General features: G+C 35.8%; 4 protein-coding genes across 5 annotated transcripts; all 4 read left to right on the top strand.

The window, feature by feature from the left end:
* On the top strand, positions 1,579-3,170 carry LOC18614432 (putative UPF0481 protein At3g02645). Its single transcript, XM_007052195.2, has 2 exons — positions 1,579-1,787; positions 2,078-3,170. Exon 2 carries the CDS (start codon positions 2,091-2,093, stop codon positions 3,168-3,170), a length of 1,080 nt encoding a protein of 359 aa, XP_007052257.2. The 5' UTR covers positions 1,579-1,787; positions 2,078-2,090.
* On the top strand, positions 7,603-8,607 carry LOC18614431 (UPF0481 protein At3g47200). Its single transcript, XM_018118484.1, has one exon. It carries the CDS (start codon positions 7,603-7,605, stop codon positions 8,605-8,607), a length of 1,005 nt encoding a protein of 334 aa, XP_017973973.1.
* LOC18614430 (UPF0481 protein At3g47200) lies at positions 11,101-13,371 on the top strand. Of its 2 annotated transcripts, none has more exons than XM_018114280.1 (2): positions 11,101-11,302; positions 11,908-13,371. In XM_018114280.1, exon 2 carries the CDS (start codon positions 11,916-11,918, stop codon positions 13,173-13,175), a length of 1,260 nt encoding a protein of 419 aa, XP_017969769.1. In that variant the 5' UTR covers positions 11,101-11,302; positions 11,908-11,915; the 3' UTR covers positions 13,176-13,371. The 2 variants fall into 2 exon arrangements, with proteins under 2 accessions (XP_017969769.1, XP_017969763.1); XM_018114274.1 differs by having other exon boundaries at positions 11,102-11,302; positions 11,904-13,371.
* Positions 14,482-16,889, top strand: LOC18614429 (UPF0481 protein At3g47200). Its single transcript, XM_018114902.1, has 2 exons — positions 14,482-15,212; positions 15,330-16,889. Exon 2 carries the CDS (start codon positions 15,498-15,500, stop codon positions 16,824-16,826), a length of 1,329 nt encoding a protein of 442 aa, XP_017970391.1. The 5' UTR covers positions 14,482-15,212; positions 15,330-15,497; the 3' UTR covers positions 16,827-16,889.

Below are 17,443 nucleotides of genomic sequence, written 5' to 3'. Positions count from 1 at the left end.
TGCAGATATTATTTGATGCAGCTTTTATCATTGAATTCTTCTGAAAAAGAAGTCAACGACTTCTTATTTTGTAGAGAATGGTTAAGTGTTGAACTTCAAATGGATTTGATACGACTTGGAAATCAATTCCCATTCTTTGTCTTTGAAGATTTTATATAACCTAGCTTTTCGTACCTATGGTAAACTCTTGTTCCTCCATCTTGCTTGGTTGTTCGCTTATATTGATATAGGTCAAATGTTCGACCGAAAGTAGATTAAACATTTGATAGATTTACTTAGATGCAATGCAGTGACAACTCGTCTCTTAAACTCAATTGAGAGAATCAATAACATATACAACGCACAATGTTGCAGGGAATTGGTGTTAAGTTTAAAACTATAACGAATTGCCTGCTTAACATAAAATTTTAGAAACCTGATGGTCTTTGAATAATATCATTATCAAGGATATGTTTATTTTTGTGGTTATATATTAAATTATCTTATTAACATTGATAAAGATGTGGATTTATTGATAAAAAAAAGGGATTTTTGTTAATGGTATGGGTAGCACTGCATCTGTGACAATATATGATTAACAATCTTACAATGGGAGTTGTAGAATTTAGTTTGTGCTATGACAAAATCAAAAAGTATTTAAACTAGTATTATGACTTCAAACCGTACAAAAGCAACTTTGAAATATATCTATTTCAACAATCTTTGGAGAAAAATTGTTATTATTGTTGCTTTCATCGTGATGGTACGTGCTCTCAGACAAATCATATTGGCAAATCTTGCAACGGACAATACCCACAAAATAAAAACTTCTACTTAATTGCAATATATGATTCAAAGAAAAAAAATCAATCTTTTTATTTGTAGTAATTTGTATTTATTTTGTAATTTTAAGTTTATTTGCATTTCCACTTTAAGTGGAAGGAGAGTTTGTTGCTTGTATTAAAATACACTCTTGTGTGCCTATTAGATTTTATCATATTTTTTTGGATTGGCTTGTTCCTTGTATTATAATAAACTCTTGAATTTATCAAATGTGTAATTTATAAAAATTACCAAAATTTTACGCGAAATGTAAAATTAAATTAAACAAAATTCGAGACCTCAAATGATTTTTTTCCAAATTTCTATCTATTAAAATAAATAACAAATTTTCGTGATCAAAAGAAAGAATAAAAAATGAATTGACAGGCGGTAGAGGTGAGTGGATCCGATTGACGCGTTGAAAACTTAAACCTGTTCATCCATTTATATTTAGTATTATATATTGAAAAAAATATTTTCATATTAATATTTTAAAATTAAAATCAGATAAAAATATAATAATATTTTTTTCCGAACTAAATCGGATCATAATTTAAAAAAAATTCATATCCAAACCCGACCAAAATCGGGTCAGGCCTGCGGACTGGACTGATAACTGGCCTGTGGACAGCTGTTCCAGCCCTTCCTCTCTTAACTCCCACTTAACAAAAAGTTAAATGATTTCTTAACTCGTACAAAAAGTTATTGCGTGTTTGGTGGGAGTTAAGAAACATAAACTAACAAGCAAAAGGTTTTTGTCCGAAAGATTGACTCGAAGACGACTTTGTGCAAATCCAAGGATGGGAATTAAGAAGCAAGGTGGGCATTTTCCTGTATTACATTTGAGGGAACTTTGCTCATTACTCTCGCCAAGACTTGCCGGAACCAGTTGTATCCAGTAACGGAACTAAGTTAGTTCACTTCGCACTTTGAACCTTGAGTTGTTTTTCCTGATTTGATCCTCCTCCTCCTCTTCAACATCAAAGGTACGTACTTCTATTCTTATGTGGGCTTTGGTTTTATTTACATTTTATCTGTAGCTAATTGCTTCACTTTTGATGTAATTAAGTTCCTTCATCTAAATCTAACCTTATGTTTTTGTTGGGGTAAATCTAAAGTTATGGCTTGATAAGGCTTAAATCTAAAGTTGGGACTTAATAAGTGTCCCAAAACTAAAGTCTGAACACTCTGTTGGACTTAATAAGGCTTAGATCTTGGTTAATTCTGCTGCTATTACTAACTAGTGAGAAATATTGTCATTTGTTTACATGAGAAGGAAAGCTGCAAATATGGCAAACACCGACCAAGAAAGTGCTCCACTAATTGAAGACAACCACCAGCCCCAAGATTTGGCAATTGATATCCCTGAAGAAGACTTAGAGCCTGCGCCTGAGTGCAGTATTTACAAGGTCCCTAGTTGTTTTCGTGAAGCAAACCAAAAAGCCTTCACTCCGCAGTTGATTTCAATAGGGCCTATTCATCGTGGTAACACAATTTTGGCTCGAATGGAGCGGCAAAAGCAGAGATATTACCAAAAATTTCGTCAAAGGACTTCCAAGAAGACATTGGAAGAATTTTCGAGCTTCATCAAAGAGCATGTAAGTGGTATATGCAAGTGTTATGATGTCGACTTTGGTTTTGACACTGAGTTGGAGGTTTCTAAGTTTGTGAAGATGATATTATTTGATGCAATTTTTATCATTGAGTTATTCTTGAGGAACTCTGAAAATGAAGTCAATGACTTCTTATTCCGTGGAAGATGGTTAAGAGTTGAACTTCAAACGGATTTGATGTTACTTGAAAATCAACTCCCGTTATTTGTCCTTGAAGATTTATATAACCTAGCTTTTCTTACCTCTGATAAACCCTCTTTTCTCCATCTTGCTTGCTTTTATTTCTGTATCGATGGCGATCAAACATTCAAACGAAAGGGGATTAAACACTTCACAGATTTAATTAGATGCCATGCAGTGACAACTCGTCCCTCTAATTCAGATGAGAAAATCGACAACAAGAACATGTACAACGCAACGATGTTGCATGAGGCTGGTGTTAAGTTTGAAGTTGTAGATGACGACTTGCTTAATGTAAAATTTGAGAAGGGAGTGCTACAGATCCCACCTTTTCCGGTGGTGAATGCAACCGAGACTATTTTTAGAAACCTGATGGTCTTCGAACAATGTCATTATCTAGGAGAAGCTTTTTTTTGTAGTTATATTCAACTACTGAATTATCTTATTGACACTGATAAAGATGTGGATTTATTGGTAAAGGAAGGGATTTTTGACAATAGAACAGGTAGCAGTGTAGCTGTGGCAAATATGATTAACAATCTGTTGTGGAAATTGCCTAAGAATCAACAAAGATAAAATCCAGAGAAAATAAGCAAATAGAAAAACACAAGAATTTACGTAGTTCGGCCTCTTGCCTACGTCCACGGAGTGAAACTGATCTTCTATTATTGAGAATTTAAAGTACAATAAATTGACCTTTATGGTTCCCCAAAACAACCCAAGATCCCTTGCACACTCTTCCTCAATAACCTCCCAAGAACATTCACTCAAACCACTCTAGCTCCACCTAGAGCAAAAGATATAGTTACAAGATGTTCTCTCTCTAGAGCTCTAAAAGCACTACTTGCAATTCTAAAGCCTAGAAATTCACTTTTATAGTATAAAAGTCCAAAGTAGAATGTGATTAGGATTCGATGTGGAATAAGAAGTTTAAAACTATACAACTACTTAATATTGTATACAAACAAAAATCCTAATCAAATAAGATTTAGAATTCTAGTCAACCTAAAACTCAACAAATCTCCACCTTTGACTTGAATTCAAACTCCTTAAACCTCTTCCACTAGTCGCACCTAATTGCAACTTCCTAACTCCACCTACTTTCCAACACCTTGAACAACTCTCCAAGCACAAGACTTTCCAAATCATTGGCCTTTATAATTACCACGACTACACATACCGAATCAAGCATGGTCCAACACTTGATTCCACAAAACGGCCAATGCACCTGTGTAGCCGTCAAGTCAATGGCACTAATTGACTTCGGAAAGGGACCTCGACAACCCTTCCACTTCACTATTGGCAAGATTTTTCGTCCTTTCACCATCGTCTACACCATGGGAACCTTTCATCACCTCCTCGGCAAATGAAATCTCACTTTGGTAGCTACCATCCCCTGTGCACTGTTCCCATCCTTTCGAGGCCTCACATTCTAGACGATACAAGCCATTATGCAAATTCTCCCTCATCAGGACCATGTCGCCTTGTGTGACTTTTACTACTCCATCACAAGCAGAATATCCATACCCTTTGGAGTCTAACAGGCTCAATGATATTAGATTCTTACGCATCTTTGGGACATAGGCCACACCACCCAAAGAGCGCACAACCCCATCAAACATTTTGATTTTCACCACTCCAATACCCATGACCTTCACTATTGACTTATTACCCAAAGTCAAATTCCCAGCCACTCCTTCTTGAAGTAAATCAAAACAATCCTTTTGATAACATATGTGAGTAGCAGAAGCAGAATCTAAATACCAATTAGAATTTGCATCCATATTTTCTGAAATTGTAAGGACATCACAATCATCACCTTCAGCAACGAAAGCACACTCACCTTTGTTCTCGTTACTTTCATCCCCTTTTGTAGGACAATCCCTTTTAATATGCCCATACCCTTTGCATTTAAAGCATTGAACATTGTTGGATCTAGACTTGCCACCCTTAAATCCCTTACTAGTTGACTTCCTCCTATTAGTCTCAATTACTAATGCCAAGCCATTTGGATCTCTATCCCCTTCTTTACTTTTCTTTCGGGCTTCACGAGACATTAACGTTGCTTGTGCTTGTTCTAACGTTATTGTATCCATCCCACATATAAGAGATTCCACAAATACCTCATAGGAGTCTGGAAGCGAAGCCAGGAACAATAGTGCCTTTTCCTCTTCCTCCACCTTGACATCAACCTTCTTCAACTGATCAATGATTCCATCGAATTCATTCATATGCTTCATGAGGTCTCCATTCTCCTCCATCTTTAAGCGATACAACTTTCGCCTAAGCTGCAACTTGTTAGAAAGACTTTTCGCCAAGTAAATTTTCTCTAACTTTGCCCATAATCTTAGAGCAGAATCCTCATCAATAACATGATTAAACACATTATCTCCAATGCAAAGTCGAATAGTGCTCACACACCTTTGCTCTAACTCTGCCCATTCAACATCCTTCATGTCATCTGGTTGCCCTTCCTCCTTTCCTAGCAAGGGGCGCATTAAACCTTGCTGCACAAGGAGATCTTTCATCCTTCTCTGCCACTGCGTGAAACTAGTCTTCCCATCAAACTTCTCAATTGAAAAATTCGTAGAACTAGTAACTTTCGACATCCTTGTTGAATCTTGAATTTACCGAACCCGAAGCTCTGATACCAGTTTGTTGTGGAAATTGCCCAAGAATCAACAAAGATAAAATCCAGAGAAAATAAGCAAATAGAAAAACACAAGAATTTACGTGGTTCGGCCTCTTGCCTACGTCCACGGAGTGAAACTGTTCTTCTATTATTGAGAATTTAAAGTACAATAAATTGACCTTTATGGTTCCCCAAAACAACCCAAGATCCCTTGCACACTCTTCCTCAATAACCTCCCAAGAACATTCACTCAAACCACTCTAGCTCCACCTAGAGCAAAAAATAGAGTTACAAGATGTTCTCTCTCTAGAGCTCTAAAAGCACTACTTGCAATTCTAAAGCCTAGAAATTCACTTTTATAGTATAAAAGTTCAAAGTAGAATGTGATTAGGATTCGATGTGGAATAAGAAGTTTAAAACTATACAACTACTTAATATTGTATACAAACAAAAATCCTAATCAAATAAGATTTAGAATTCTAGTCAACCTAAAACTCAACACAATCTTAATATGGGAGTTGCAGATTTAAGTTCTTGCTTTGACAAAATCGAAGAGGATTTAAACCAGTATTATGATAATTCTTGGAACCGTACAAAGGCAACCTTGAAGCATGTCTATTTCAACAATCTCTGGAGAGGAACTGCAACTGCTGCTGCTTTCATTGTAGTGGTACTCACTCTCATACAAACTATATTGGCAATCTTGGAACGTGCGATACCCACAAAATAAATATTCCCTTGATAGCATTTTTCTATATAATGAAAAATAAAATTACTTTTCATTTGTACTTATGTTTGTTTCGCACTTTTAAGTTTATTTGATTGACCGTTTGAGTAGAAGGATAGGTTTGGTTTCGAGCTTTGTTGCTGTTATAAGGGAACAATTGTATGCCTATTAGATTTTATCATATTTTTATGAAATTGGATTGTTTCTTGTATCTAACTACTAACTTCTAGTAGGACTTTATGTATTGACTCATTCTCTTGCTTTTTTTTTCTTTTTCTATTCACAAGCCACCTCTTTCCTTACTAAGTACTCTCTCCTTTGTTCAAAGTAATCGTATTAAAATAAATTCTTGAATCCATCAAACGACAAACTTATAACAACTAAGAAAGTTTTACACGAAAATTTAAAATACACAAAAAACCTCAAATGATTTTTCCAAACTTATATCTTTAAAAAAAATAATTCTCTAATTCTCTAAGTCATGGCTTCTTCCCTGTTCTACTGGTGACAACAACATATAGGACGCAAAGTAGATTTACCAAATATGTGCTGAACATGTGAATACTTTCAGGAGTACAAGAGCAGAAGTAGAGCACATGGCCTTGTAACAGCTGATGACTGCATGCTTCAATGTTGACTATATATAAATTAAATTCTTAACTGAGGTATGAATGATGGTTTGATGTGATTTTCTGCAAATAGCATTTTCTTTGTAGAACAAACACATCAAAAAAAAAAAAGATAATAATTCAAAACTAAATATATAGTTCTAGATTTTCCTTTTTTGTTTTTTGGGTCTCTAAACCTGATAGTTTCAAGTATAAATATATATTTGAAAATTTATACACAAGAAATTTCCACTTTAAACATCTTAAAAAGCATAAAGAAAAAGACACAGAAAAAACACCGATTTTATACAAAGTTTGATTCTTAGACGACCTGTGCAATCAAAGAATTAAGAATGGGACTTCAGTAACAAGGTGGGCATTTTCCTCTGTTGGTTCTGGGAGAACCTTATTCATTACTCTCTGCCCTATAAAACTCGATAATCCAACTAAGTTGGTTCATTTCTCACTTTGAACCTTGAGCTGTTTCTCCTGGTTATATCCTCCTCCTCGTCAGCGTCTTGGGTACGTACTTCTATATTCTTATGAGGGTTTTGATTTTATTTACATTTTATCTTTAGCTAATTGCTTCACTTTTGATGAAATTAAATTCCTTCATCTGAATCTGACCCTATGTTTTTTGGGGAAAATCTAAAGTTCGGGCTTTTATTAAGCTCCAAAACGAAATTTTGAACAATTTGTTGGACTTAATAAGGTTGATTAATTCTGGTTCTATTGCTAACTAGTGAGAATTGTCATTTGTTTGCATGAGAAGAAAGTAGCAAATATGGCAAACCTCGAGCAAGAAATTGCCCCGCTAGGTGAAAACAACGACCGACCCAAAGATTTGGATAGTAATATCTCTGAAAAAAGCGTAGGGCTTCGGGATGAGTGTTGTATTTACAAGGTCTCCAGACGTATTCGTGCTGCTAATGATGAAGCCTACACTCCTCAATTGACCTCAATAGGGCCGGTTCATCATGGTAACAAAAATTTGGCTCCAATGGAGAGGCAAAAGGAGAGATATTACGAGAAATTTTTGAAATGACTTCCGAGGAGACACAGAAAAATTTCGAGAGCTACATGGAAAAGGAAGTACAACGTATATACAGGTGTTATGATATCCAGTTTGTCTTTGGGTTGGAGGCTTCCAAGTTTAAGAAGATAATACTACGTGATGCAATTTTTATCATTGTGCTCTTCTTGGTGAAAGTTGGAGAACATATCATTGACGAGGACGACAACTTCTTAATCCGTAGAGTACTGTTAACAGTTGAACTTTCAACAGATTTGATGTTACTTGAAAATCAACTCCCGTTCTTTGTCTTTGAAGATTTATATTACCTAGCTTTTGGTAATACGGGTAAACCCTTTCTCTATCTTGATTATCATTTCTTCAATGTCTATCGTTCTTTATCATTCGAGGAAAAGAAGGTTGCACACTTTACGGATTTAATTAGATATGATGCAGTTAAAAATTGCCCATCAATCTCACATCTTGCATGGCAGAACACATATAATGCAACGATGTTGCGTGAGGCTGGTGTCAAGTTTAAGCGTACATACAGATTCGGTAAAGTAAAATTTGAGAAGAGAGTACTGGAATTCCCATTTATTTGTGTGACGTACGAAACTGACATCACCTTTAGAAACTTGATAGCCTTCAAACAATGTCACTATTCAAATGATGCTCATTTTGCTAGTTACGTTCAACTACTAGACTCTCTTATTGATACTGAAGAAGATGTAGATATACTAGTAAAGGAAGGGATTATTAAGAATAAATTGGGTAGTAGTACAGCTTTGGCAAATATGATAAACAATCTTGCAGTGGGAATCGTAAATATAAGTTTTGTCTATGGCGATATTGGATGGAACCTAAACAACTATTATGCTAATTCTTGGAACCGTATAATGGCAACCTTGAAGCATGTCTATTTCAACGATCTTTGGAGAGGAACTGCGATTGTTGCTGCTTCCATCGTGGTGCTACTCACTATCACACAAACTTTATTGGCAATCTTGGATCGAGCAATGCTCACAAAATAGATACTCTTACTTGATCGTAGCATTTGATTCAATGAAAAATAAAATCAATATTCTTCTGTGTTAATTTATATTTGTTTTGAACTTTTAAATTTATTTACCTTTTTACTTTGAGTGGAAGGGGAATTTGGTTTCAAGCTTGGTTGCCCATATCAAGCATTGCTACTATCATTTTTTTATGGGATTGGCTTGTTTCTTGTATGTAACTACTAACTAATAGTAGGACCATTACTCATTCTCTTTTGTTTTTTCTTTTAATATTCAAAGGCCACAACTTTCTTTATTAATTATTCTTTTCTTTCTTTTCAAACTATTCTTGAATTCATTAAACGTGTAATTTGAGACAATTAAAAAAGTTTTACATGAAATGTTAATTAAATAAAAAAATCAAAATCTCAAATGATTTTTCAAATTTCCATCTCTTAAAGAAAAAAAAAAAATTCTCACGATTAAAAGAAAGAATAAAAGATAGATAGTCGGCCACTAAAAGTGATTGAGCGCGATTGACATCTTGAAACCTTAGACCCAACTCACCATTTAAGTTATATTTATTATTATAAATAAAAATATTTTAAAATTAAAATATAATATTTAAGGATAAAGCTGGTCGGGCCTGGGTCTAAAAAATCATATTTCCTGTGGCTAGGTTGGGCTGATGTGAAGTTAAGCTGGGAAGTGGTAAGTCCTTAGCCCATAAAAAAGAAGGGTCCAAACAATGATCCTCATGGCGCCGGTCAACCCAATCAAGGAACAGCGGCAGCTTAGAACGGGGACAAACTGCAAAGTCAGTGAAGTCTAGAGGAGGAAGAGATAAGCCATGGAGGTGGCGGTGGGCGGTGGTGGTAGGGATAGGACCGGCTTTATCTTCTTATCGTAAAGTTTTTGCCGGTGATCATCGTTTGATGCCGTCAAAGATTTCCCCGTCACTTCTTTGTTCCTCGGCGCCTGGTCTGTGGAGTGGTTCTTTCAGAAAAACACTACAAAATTGCAATATGACTACTGTTCCATGGCCTCTTAATTCCCTGCATGTTCCGTGGATGCGCCTTTGCTTCCAAACAATTATATGCAGGATGAACAGAGCTTAAGCTAGGTTTGTGGGCCTGTCTACTACTAAAAGCGCTGTATCAACGTATGTACATGCCATGTAGGCACACCAGCATTCACACTTTCAAAAGCTTATATTCAAAGGTCAAATATATAATAGATGAAAGTGACCTGTTACCAGAATTAGTTATGAGAGATTGAAGATATTTTCCTGAATTTCCTTGTCGATGGGGATATGCTGGATGAACAGTGGAGAAGTGTTATAGAATACTGGTTGGTCAACCAGGGTTTGGCCCGGATTGTGAGGAATCAAGAAACATGTAAAAAAAGCAATCATACATCTCTCCTGAAGGAAACAAAAAGCAAGAACGAAAGGCACTTATGCATCTGATGAGGATGAAAGGTTGTAAATGGGAAAGTAGGCTGTTATTTAGGGAAACTTTTGGAGTATCATTATTTTATGCTTCCTTTGCTTGCTTACATTAAGTCGTACTAGGATATTGGTGGGAGTTTTAAACCTTTAAAGGAAAACATGATCGTTCACAAAACTAGGAAAATAATGGAGAACTTGAATATTTGGAGCTCAGAGAAAAAAAAAGCTTTTGAACTGGTTTTGTTTTTACTATGGAAGGCGTGAGGAAAATCCTAAATTATATGCATCTATATGAGATCTTTTCTTCCAACTTCTGTGTTTGAACTTATAGAACTCTTTGCTTTCTAGTAATCAAAATCTTCATGCTCTTCTTGTATGGCTTCCTCTTCCGAAAAGCCTCCAATCCTCCTGCCCCCTTCCCCCGGGATACCATGAAAGATAAATGAAGCAATTCACTCCAGTTCTACATGAAAAAATCGCAGGATAATCCGGCTTTTTCTCCTGATCTGTGCCACATATTTTATCTGTTAAAAAACTGTTTTAACAGAAGTAGGCTGGATTAATTACAACTTCCCTGTTTTAAAGCATCTTTTCCTTCGACCCCTCATGGCCGTACCTCTCTACTCCAGACCCAACTCCTTCCGCGACCTGATTGCTAGGGATGGACCAGTGTCCTTTGTGGCCAGGTACATTGTATTTTAGGCACGTGACTAGAAGTAGTACCTTGAGTAATTCAATATGCAATAATCAACCAGCTGCTTCCTGGTAAAAATAAATGGGTTAGAGTTCAATGAAAGAAATTATTTTATCATTTTTTTATGATATTATAATATTTAATATCTCACATTTAGTATGAATGTGATTGATAAAATTTATATAACAATCCAAACTTATTATTACTAACAATTTAAATTTAAAATTTTAAATATTACGAGGTTTGTTGGTGTGATGTGTGGCAAGTTAGGAGTTAAAGAAATAACGACCAACAAGCAATAAAATTTTGTACCAAAGAAATAACAACCAACAAGCAATAAATTTTTGTACGAAAGATTGACTGGTAGAAGATCTGTGCCAATCCAAGGATGGGACTTAAGACATAAGGTGGGCATTTTCCTCTATTACATTTGAGAGAACCTTGCTCATTACTCTCTGTCTGTAAAATCGAAACGCCAAGGCTTACCGGAACCAGTTATATCCAATAACTCAACTAAGGTTGTTCGTTTCGCACTTTGAAGTTTGAGCTGTTTCTACCAGTTGATCCTCCTCCTTTCAGCATCAGAGGTACGTTCTTCTATTCTTATGAGGGCATTGGTTTTGCATTTCAAAAAAAAAAAAGTGAGGGCATTGGTTTATTTACTTTTTATCTTTAGCAAATTGGTTCACTTTTGATGAAATTAAGTTCCTTCGTCTGGATCTGATTCTAAGTTTTTCGGGATAAATCTAGAGTTGGGGAAACAGGCAAGCTAGCTGTGTTTCCCAATCTTACTAATTTTGTTGATTGTAAAGTCTTTTGAGTGTTGAGATTATGTTGTGTCCTGCTTTCCAATGTTAATGGGTAGAAGTTGATTGCTGTCAACTGTGTATGGGTAGGTTCTGACTCTAGGGCTTGAGGCAGGGGAAGGTCTGCTGGTGTTTTTTGTAACCAGCTGCGTGTAAGAAGGACAGATCTGACTTCCTGGTCCTGTTCTTCTTATGTTTGTACAAAGGATTTCCCTTCCTGAAGTTGAATGAATTCTAACTTTCAAAAAAAAAAAAAATAATAGCCCAAAATGAAAGTTTGAACACTGTGTTGGACTTAATAAAGCTTAAATCTAAAGTTGGGGCTTGATTAATTCTGTTTCTGTTGCTAACTAGTGAGAATTGTGTTTGTTTCCATGGGAAGGAAGTTGCATATATGGAAAACACCGACCAAGAAAATTCTCCACGAATTGAAACTCACCACCGACCCCAAGTTTTCGAAATTGATATGGTGTTACAGCTTGATCCTGAGTGTCGTATTTACAAGGTCCCTAGTCCTTTTCGTGAAGCAAACGAAAAAGCCTACACCCCTCAATTGATTTCAATAGGGCCTCTTCATTGTGATAACCAAAAATTGGATAAAATGGAGTGGAAAATGAGAACTTTCAACCAATTTTCTTCGAGGATTTCCCCCGAGACATTTGGAAAATTTCCGAGCTACATCGGAGAGCATGGCAGACAAATACGCAGGTGTTATGGCTTGGAATTTTTCTTTAATGCTGAGTTCGAGGCTTCCAAGTTTGAGAAAATAATATTATATGATGCAGTTTTTATCATTGAGCTTTTATTGATGCACTATGAAGAAGGAGAAATCTACAACTTAGTATGGCGTAGTGAATGGTTTAGTACAAAGCTTCGACTGGATCTGATGTTACTGGAAAATCAACTCCCCTTCTTTGTACTTGAAGATCTATATAACCTAGCTTTTCCTGTCTCTGATCATTCACCTTCTTTTCTTGATCTTGCTTGTAGTTACTTCACTATCTATAAAGATCCAACAATGTACCAAAAGGGGATTAAACACTTTACGGATTTAACCAGATGCAGTCTAGTGATTAGTCGTCCATCAATCAAAAATAAGATCAGTGATGACAACATGTACACCGCAACGATGTTGCATGAAGCTGGTGTTAAGTTTGAAGTTAGTAATGACCGCTTGCTTAATGTAACATTTGAGAAAGGAGTGCTAAAAATCCCAATTTTTGTTGCATCCTACGCAACCGAGACTATTTGTCGAAATGTGATGGCCTGTGAACAATGTGACTTTCGAGAAGAAGCTTACTTTTGTAGTTATATTCAACTACTAAATTCTTTTGTTGTCTCTGAAAAAGATGTAGATTTATTGATAAAAAAAAATATAATTGTCAATAATTTTGGTAGCCACAGAGCTGTGGCAGAAATGATTAACAATCTTACGGTGGAACTTGTGCTGCCCACTGGGCTCTACAGCGAAATCGGAAGGGATCTAAACCTATATTATGAGAGGTCTTGGAATCCGACAATAAGAACCTTGAAGCATGTCTATTTCAAAAATATTTGGAGAGGAACTGCGACTATAGTTGCTTCTATTGTGGTGTTACTCACTCTTATACAAACTGTAATGGCAATCTTAGATCGGGCAATTCCCATGAAATAAATTTATTTGCCTTATAACCCCTTTGAGTAGAAGGCAGTTTGGTATCAAGCTTTGTTGCTCTTATCATGTATTGCTACTGTTAATGAACAATTGTGTACCTATTAGATTTTATCATATTTTTATGGTATTGGCTTTTTCCTTGTAAGTAACTACTAACTACTAGTAGTATTTTATATACTATCACTCATTCTCTTTTTTTCTTCTTTTTTATTCAAGAGTCACAACTTTTTTTTTTATTAATTATCCCTTATTTCTCTTATTCAAAATAATTGCATTAAAATAAATTCTTTTGGATGGGGATATGTAGAATGAACAAAGGAGAAGTGTTATAGAATGGTAGTTGGTCAACCATGGTTTGGCCCGGATTGTGAGGAATCAAGAAACATGTTAAAAAGGCAATCACACATCTCTCCTGAAGAAAACAAAAGGCAAGGAAGAAAGGAACTTATGCATCTGATGAGGATGAAAGGTTGTAAATGGCAAAGTAGGCTTTTATTTAGAGAAACTTTTGGAGTTTCATTATTTCATGCTTCCTTTGCTTGCATTAAATCATACTAGGATATCGGTGGGAGTTTTAAACCTTTAAAGGAAAACATGACCATAGACAAAACTAAGGAAATAATGCAGAACTTGAATATTTGGAGTCAGAGAAAGGAAAGCTTTTGAACTGGTTTTGTTTTCACTAAGGAAGGCCTCAGGAAAATCATAAATTATAAATATGCATCTATATGAGATCTTTTATTCCAACTTTTGTGTTTGAACTTATAGACTCTTTGCTTTCTAGTAATCAAAGTCTCCATGCTCCTTGTATGGCCTCCCTCTTCCTAAAAGCCTCCAATCCTCCTGCCCCCTTCTCCAAGGATACCATGGATAAGAAATAAAGCATTGACTCCAGTTCTACATTGAAAAAATCTAAAGGTAATCCTGCTTTTACTCCTCTTTTATACATGTTTACTCTGAAAAACTTGATTTATGACCTTTCCGGATAGTTTTACAATTTTATTTCTCCTTAAAATTTATGTGCCTGAAGTGCAAAGTCTTTGTCAAATACATGCTTGTTTGTAAATTTGCAGGGTTTGGTTTGTGAATGACATCTCAAGGGCAAGGCTGCAGTTTTATCAATCTATGTAATGCATCTTGGAAGGAATTTACTCAGTGACCTCCTCCAAGGTTAATGCCCATCTCAAGGGCACGGGTTAGCTGTAGTTTAACAGCAGGTTTGAAAATAGGCCGTGGCTTTTATATTGATCCTCTTGCAATTTCTTAAATTATTTATGATAACCGATAAGATAACCCATGCTTTTTCCCCCTCTAGACCATAGGAGAAGACAACATTTCAGTTCATGCATTATTAAAACCCAAATGAGCTCCCACCAATCGGAAAGTAAGAAGAAAGGCCTTTATATTCGGGGAAATTGACCAAATCGGCCGATCAAAAACTTAAAGTGTGTGGCTGCATGCATATTAAAACTCATTAACTTTTTGTCAGAAAAAACAAGTTGGGGAGTTAAAGAAACAAGTAAACATGCAACAACTTTTTGTACGAAAGATTGACTCAAATGCACTATTGGACCATAGGAGAAGACAACATTTCTGTTCATGCACTATTGGAGCCCAAATGCACCCCAACCCATCGGAACGTAGGAGGAAAGGCCTTTATAATTAGCGAAAGACCAAATCGGCCGATCAGGAAATTAAAATGTGGGGCTGCGTATTAAAACTAGTTTGACGTTTTGTCAGAAAAAACAAGGTGCTTAGTTAAGAAATGACAACTAAAATAGAATAACTTTTTGTTCGAAAGATTGATTCGTCGACAACTTGTGCCAATCCAAGGATGGGACTGAAGAAACAAGGTGGGCATCTTCCTCTATTACATTTGAGAGAACCTTGCTCATTACTCTCTGCTGTATAAACTGAAACGCCAAGACTTGCCGGAACCAGTTGTATTCAACGACGCAACTAAGTTGGTTCATTTCGCACTTTGAACCTTGAGCTGTTTTTTCGGATTTGATGACCTCCTCCCCTTCAGCATCAGAGGTACGTATTTCTATTCTTATGAGGGTATTGATTTTGTTTACTTTTCATCTTTAGTTATTTGCTTCATTTTGGATGAAATTAAGTTCTTTCATATGGATCTGATCCTAAGTATTTTAGGGGTAAATCTATAGTTCAAGCTTAAAAAGTGCCCCAAAACGAAAGATTGAACAGTGTTGGACTTAACAAGGTTTAAATCTGAAGTTGGGGTTTGACTAATTCTGTTGCTATTGCTTACTGTCACTGGTGAGAATTGTCGTTTGTTTACATGAGAGGGAAGTTGCACACATGGCGAACACTGACCAAGAAAGTGCTCCACTGATTGCAAACAACGACCGACCCAGAGATTTGGCAATTACCATCACTGAACACGGCTTATTAGAGCCTGTGCCTGAGTGTTGCATTTACAAGGCCCCGATACGTTTTCGTGAAGCAAACGAAAAAGTCTACACTCCTCAATTGATTTCAATAGGGCCTGTTTTTCACGGTAACAAAAATTTGGCTCTAATGGAGAGGCAAAAGCAGAGATATTATGAAAATTTTTTGAGAAGGACTTCCGTTGAGACATCGAGAAAAGCTGCGAGCTACATCGAAAATAATTTAGAACGTACATGCAAGTGTTATGACCCCCAATTTGGCTTTGAGTTGGAGGCTTCCAAATTCATAAAGATAATATCATATGATGCAGTTTTTATCATTGAGCTCTTCTTGAGGACAATTGGAGAAACATACGATGACGACTTCTTCCGTGGAGAATTGTTAAGAGTAGAACTTCCAACGGATTTGATGTTACTTGAAAATCAACTCCCATTTTTTGTCCTTAAAGATCTATATAACATAGCTTTTCCTGAGCCTGCTAAGATCTTTTCTTTTCTTGATCTTGCTTGCTGGTACTTTGATGTCAACAAAGATCTATCATTGGATGACAAGGAGATTAAACACTTTACGGATTTAATTAGATACCAAGCACAGAGTTCTTACCCACTAAACTCACTTGAGGGAATCCACAACATGTACAGTGCAACCATGTTGCACGAGGCTGGTGTTAAGTTTGTTGGTGTTAAGAATCATGAAGTTCATATTGAAAGTACCGGGTTTGAAGGTTCTAAGCCTGAAGTTCGTAATAGTATAAACAACTTGCTTAATGTAAAATTTGAGAAGGGAGTGCTAGAACTCCAAGTTATTACTGTGAAGTATGAAACTGAGACTCGTTTTAGAAACTTGATGGCCTTCGAGCAATGTCATTATCCAAAGGAGGCTTATTTTTGTAGTTATATTCTATTACTAGACTCTCTTGTTAATACTAGTGAAGATGTAGATTTATTGGTAAAGGATGGGATTATTGTCAATAGATTGGGTAGCAGTGGAGCTGTGGCAGATATGATTAACAATCTTGCTGTGGGAGTTGTACATTCAACTATGCTCTATGACCAAATCGGAAGGAATCTAAACCAGTATTATCATAATTGTTGGAACCGTACATGGACTATCTTGAAGCATGTCTACTTCAACGATCTTTGGAGAGGAACTGCGACTATCGCTGCTTTCATCGTAGTGATACTCACTCTCACACAAGCTATATTGGCAATTTTAGATCGAGCAATACCCATAAAATAAATGCTCTTGCTTGATTGTAATCTTCCATTCAATGAAAAAATAAAATCAATCTTTTCATGTGTACTAATTTGTGTTTGTTTCACACTTTCAAGTTTATTTGCTATTTGAGTAGAAGGGTAGTTGGTTTTGAACTTTGTTGCTCTTATCATGTATTGCTTCTAAATTGTATGTTAATTAGATTTTGTCATATTTTCATGGGATTGAATTTTTTCTTGTATCTAACTACTAACTATTAGTAGGATTTTATATCTATTCTCTTAGTTATTTCCTTTTCTATTCAAAAGCTACGTCTTTCCTTACTAATTACTCTTTCCTTTTGCTCAAAGTAAGAAAATTTTAGACGAAATTTTAAAATAAACAAAAAGAAAAATCAAGATCTCAAATGGTTTTTCCAAACTTATATTTAAAAAAAAAAATCTAAGAATAAAAATAGATAACTAATCGCTAAAGGTAATTGGGTCCGGTTGATACCTTAAAATATATTTTAGAATTAAAATTAAATAAATATAATATTTATTAATATAACAGTATTCTTGGGTTAAGCCATGTAGAACCTGCGCCGGGAAAATTATATCCAGGCCCGCCCAAGCCAGATCACGCCTGGGCTGATAACCCGG

Source organism: Theobroma cacao, chromosome 1 (genome assembly GCF_000208745.1).
Source record: "Theobroma cacao cultivar B97-61/B2 chromosome 1, Criollo_cocoa_genome_V2, whole genome shotgun sequence".
In the NCBI taxonomy this organism is placed as follows: Eukaryota; Viridiplantae; Streptophyta; class Magnoliopsida; order Malvales; family Malvaceae; genus Theobroma; species Theobroma cacao.
This window is presented reverse-complemented; position numbering and strand designations above follow the sequence as displayed.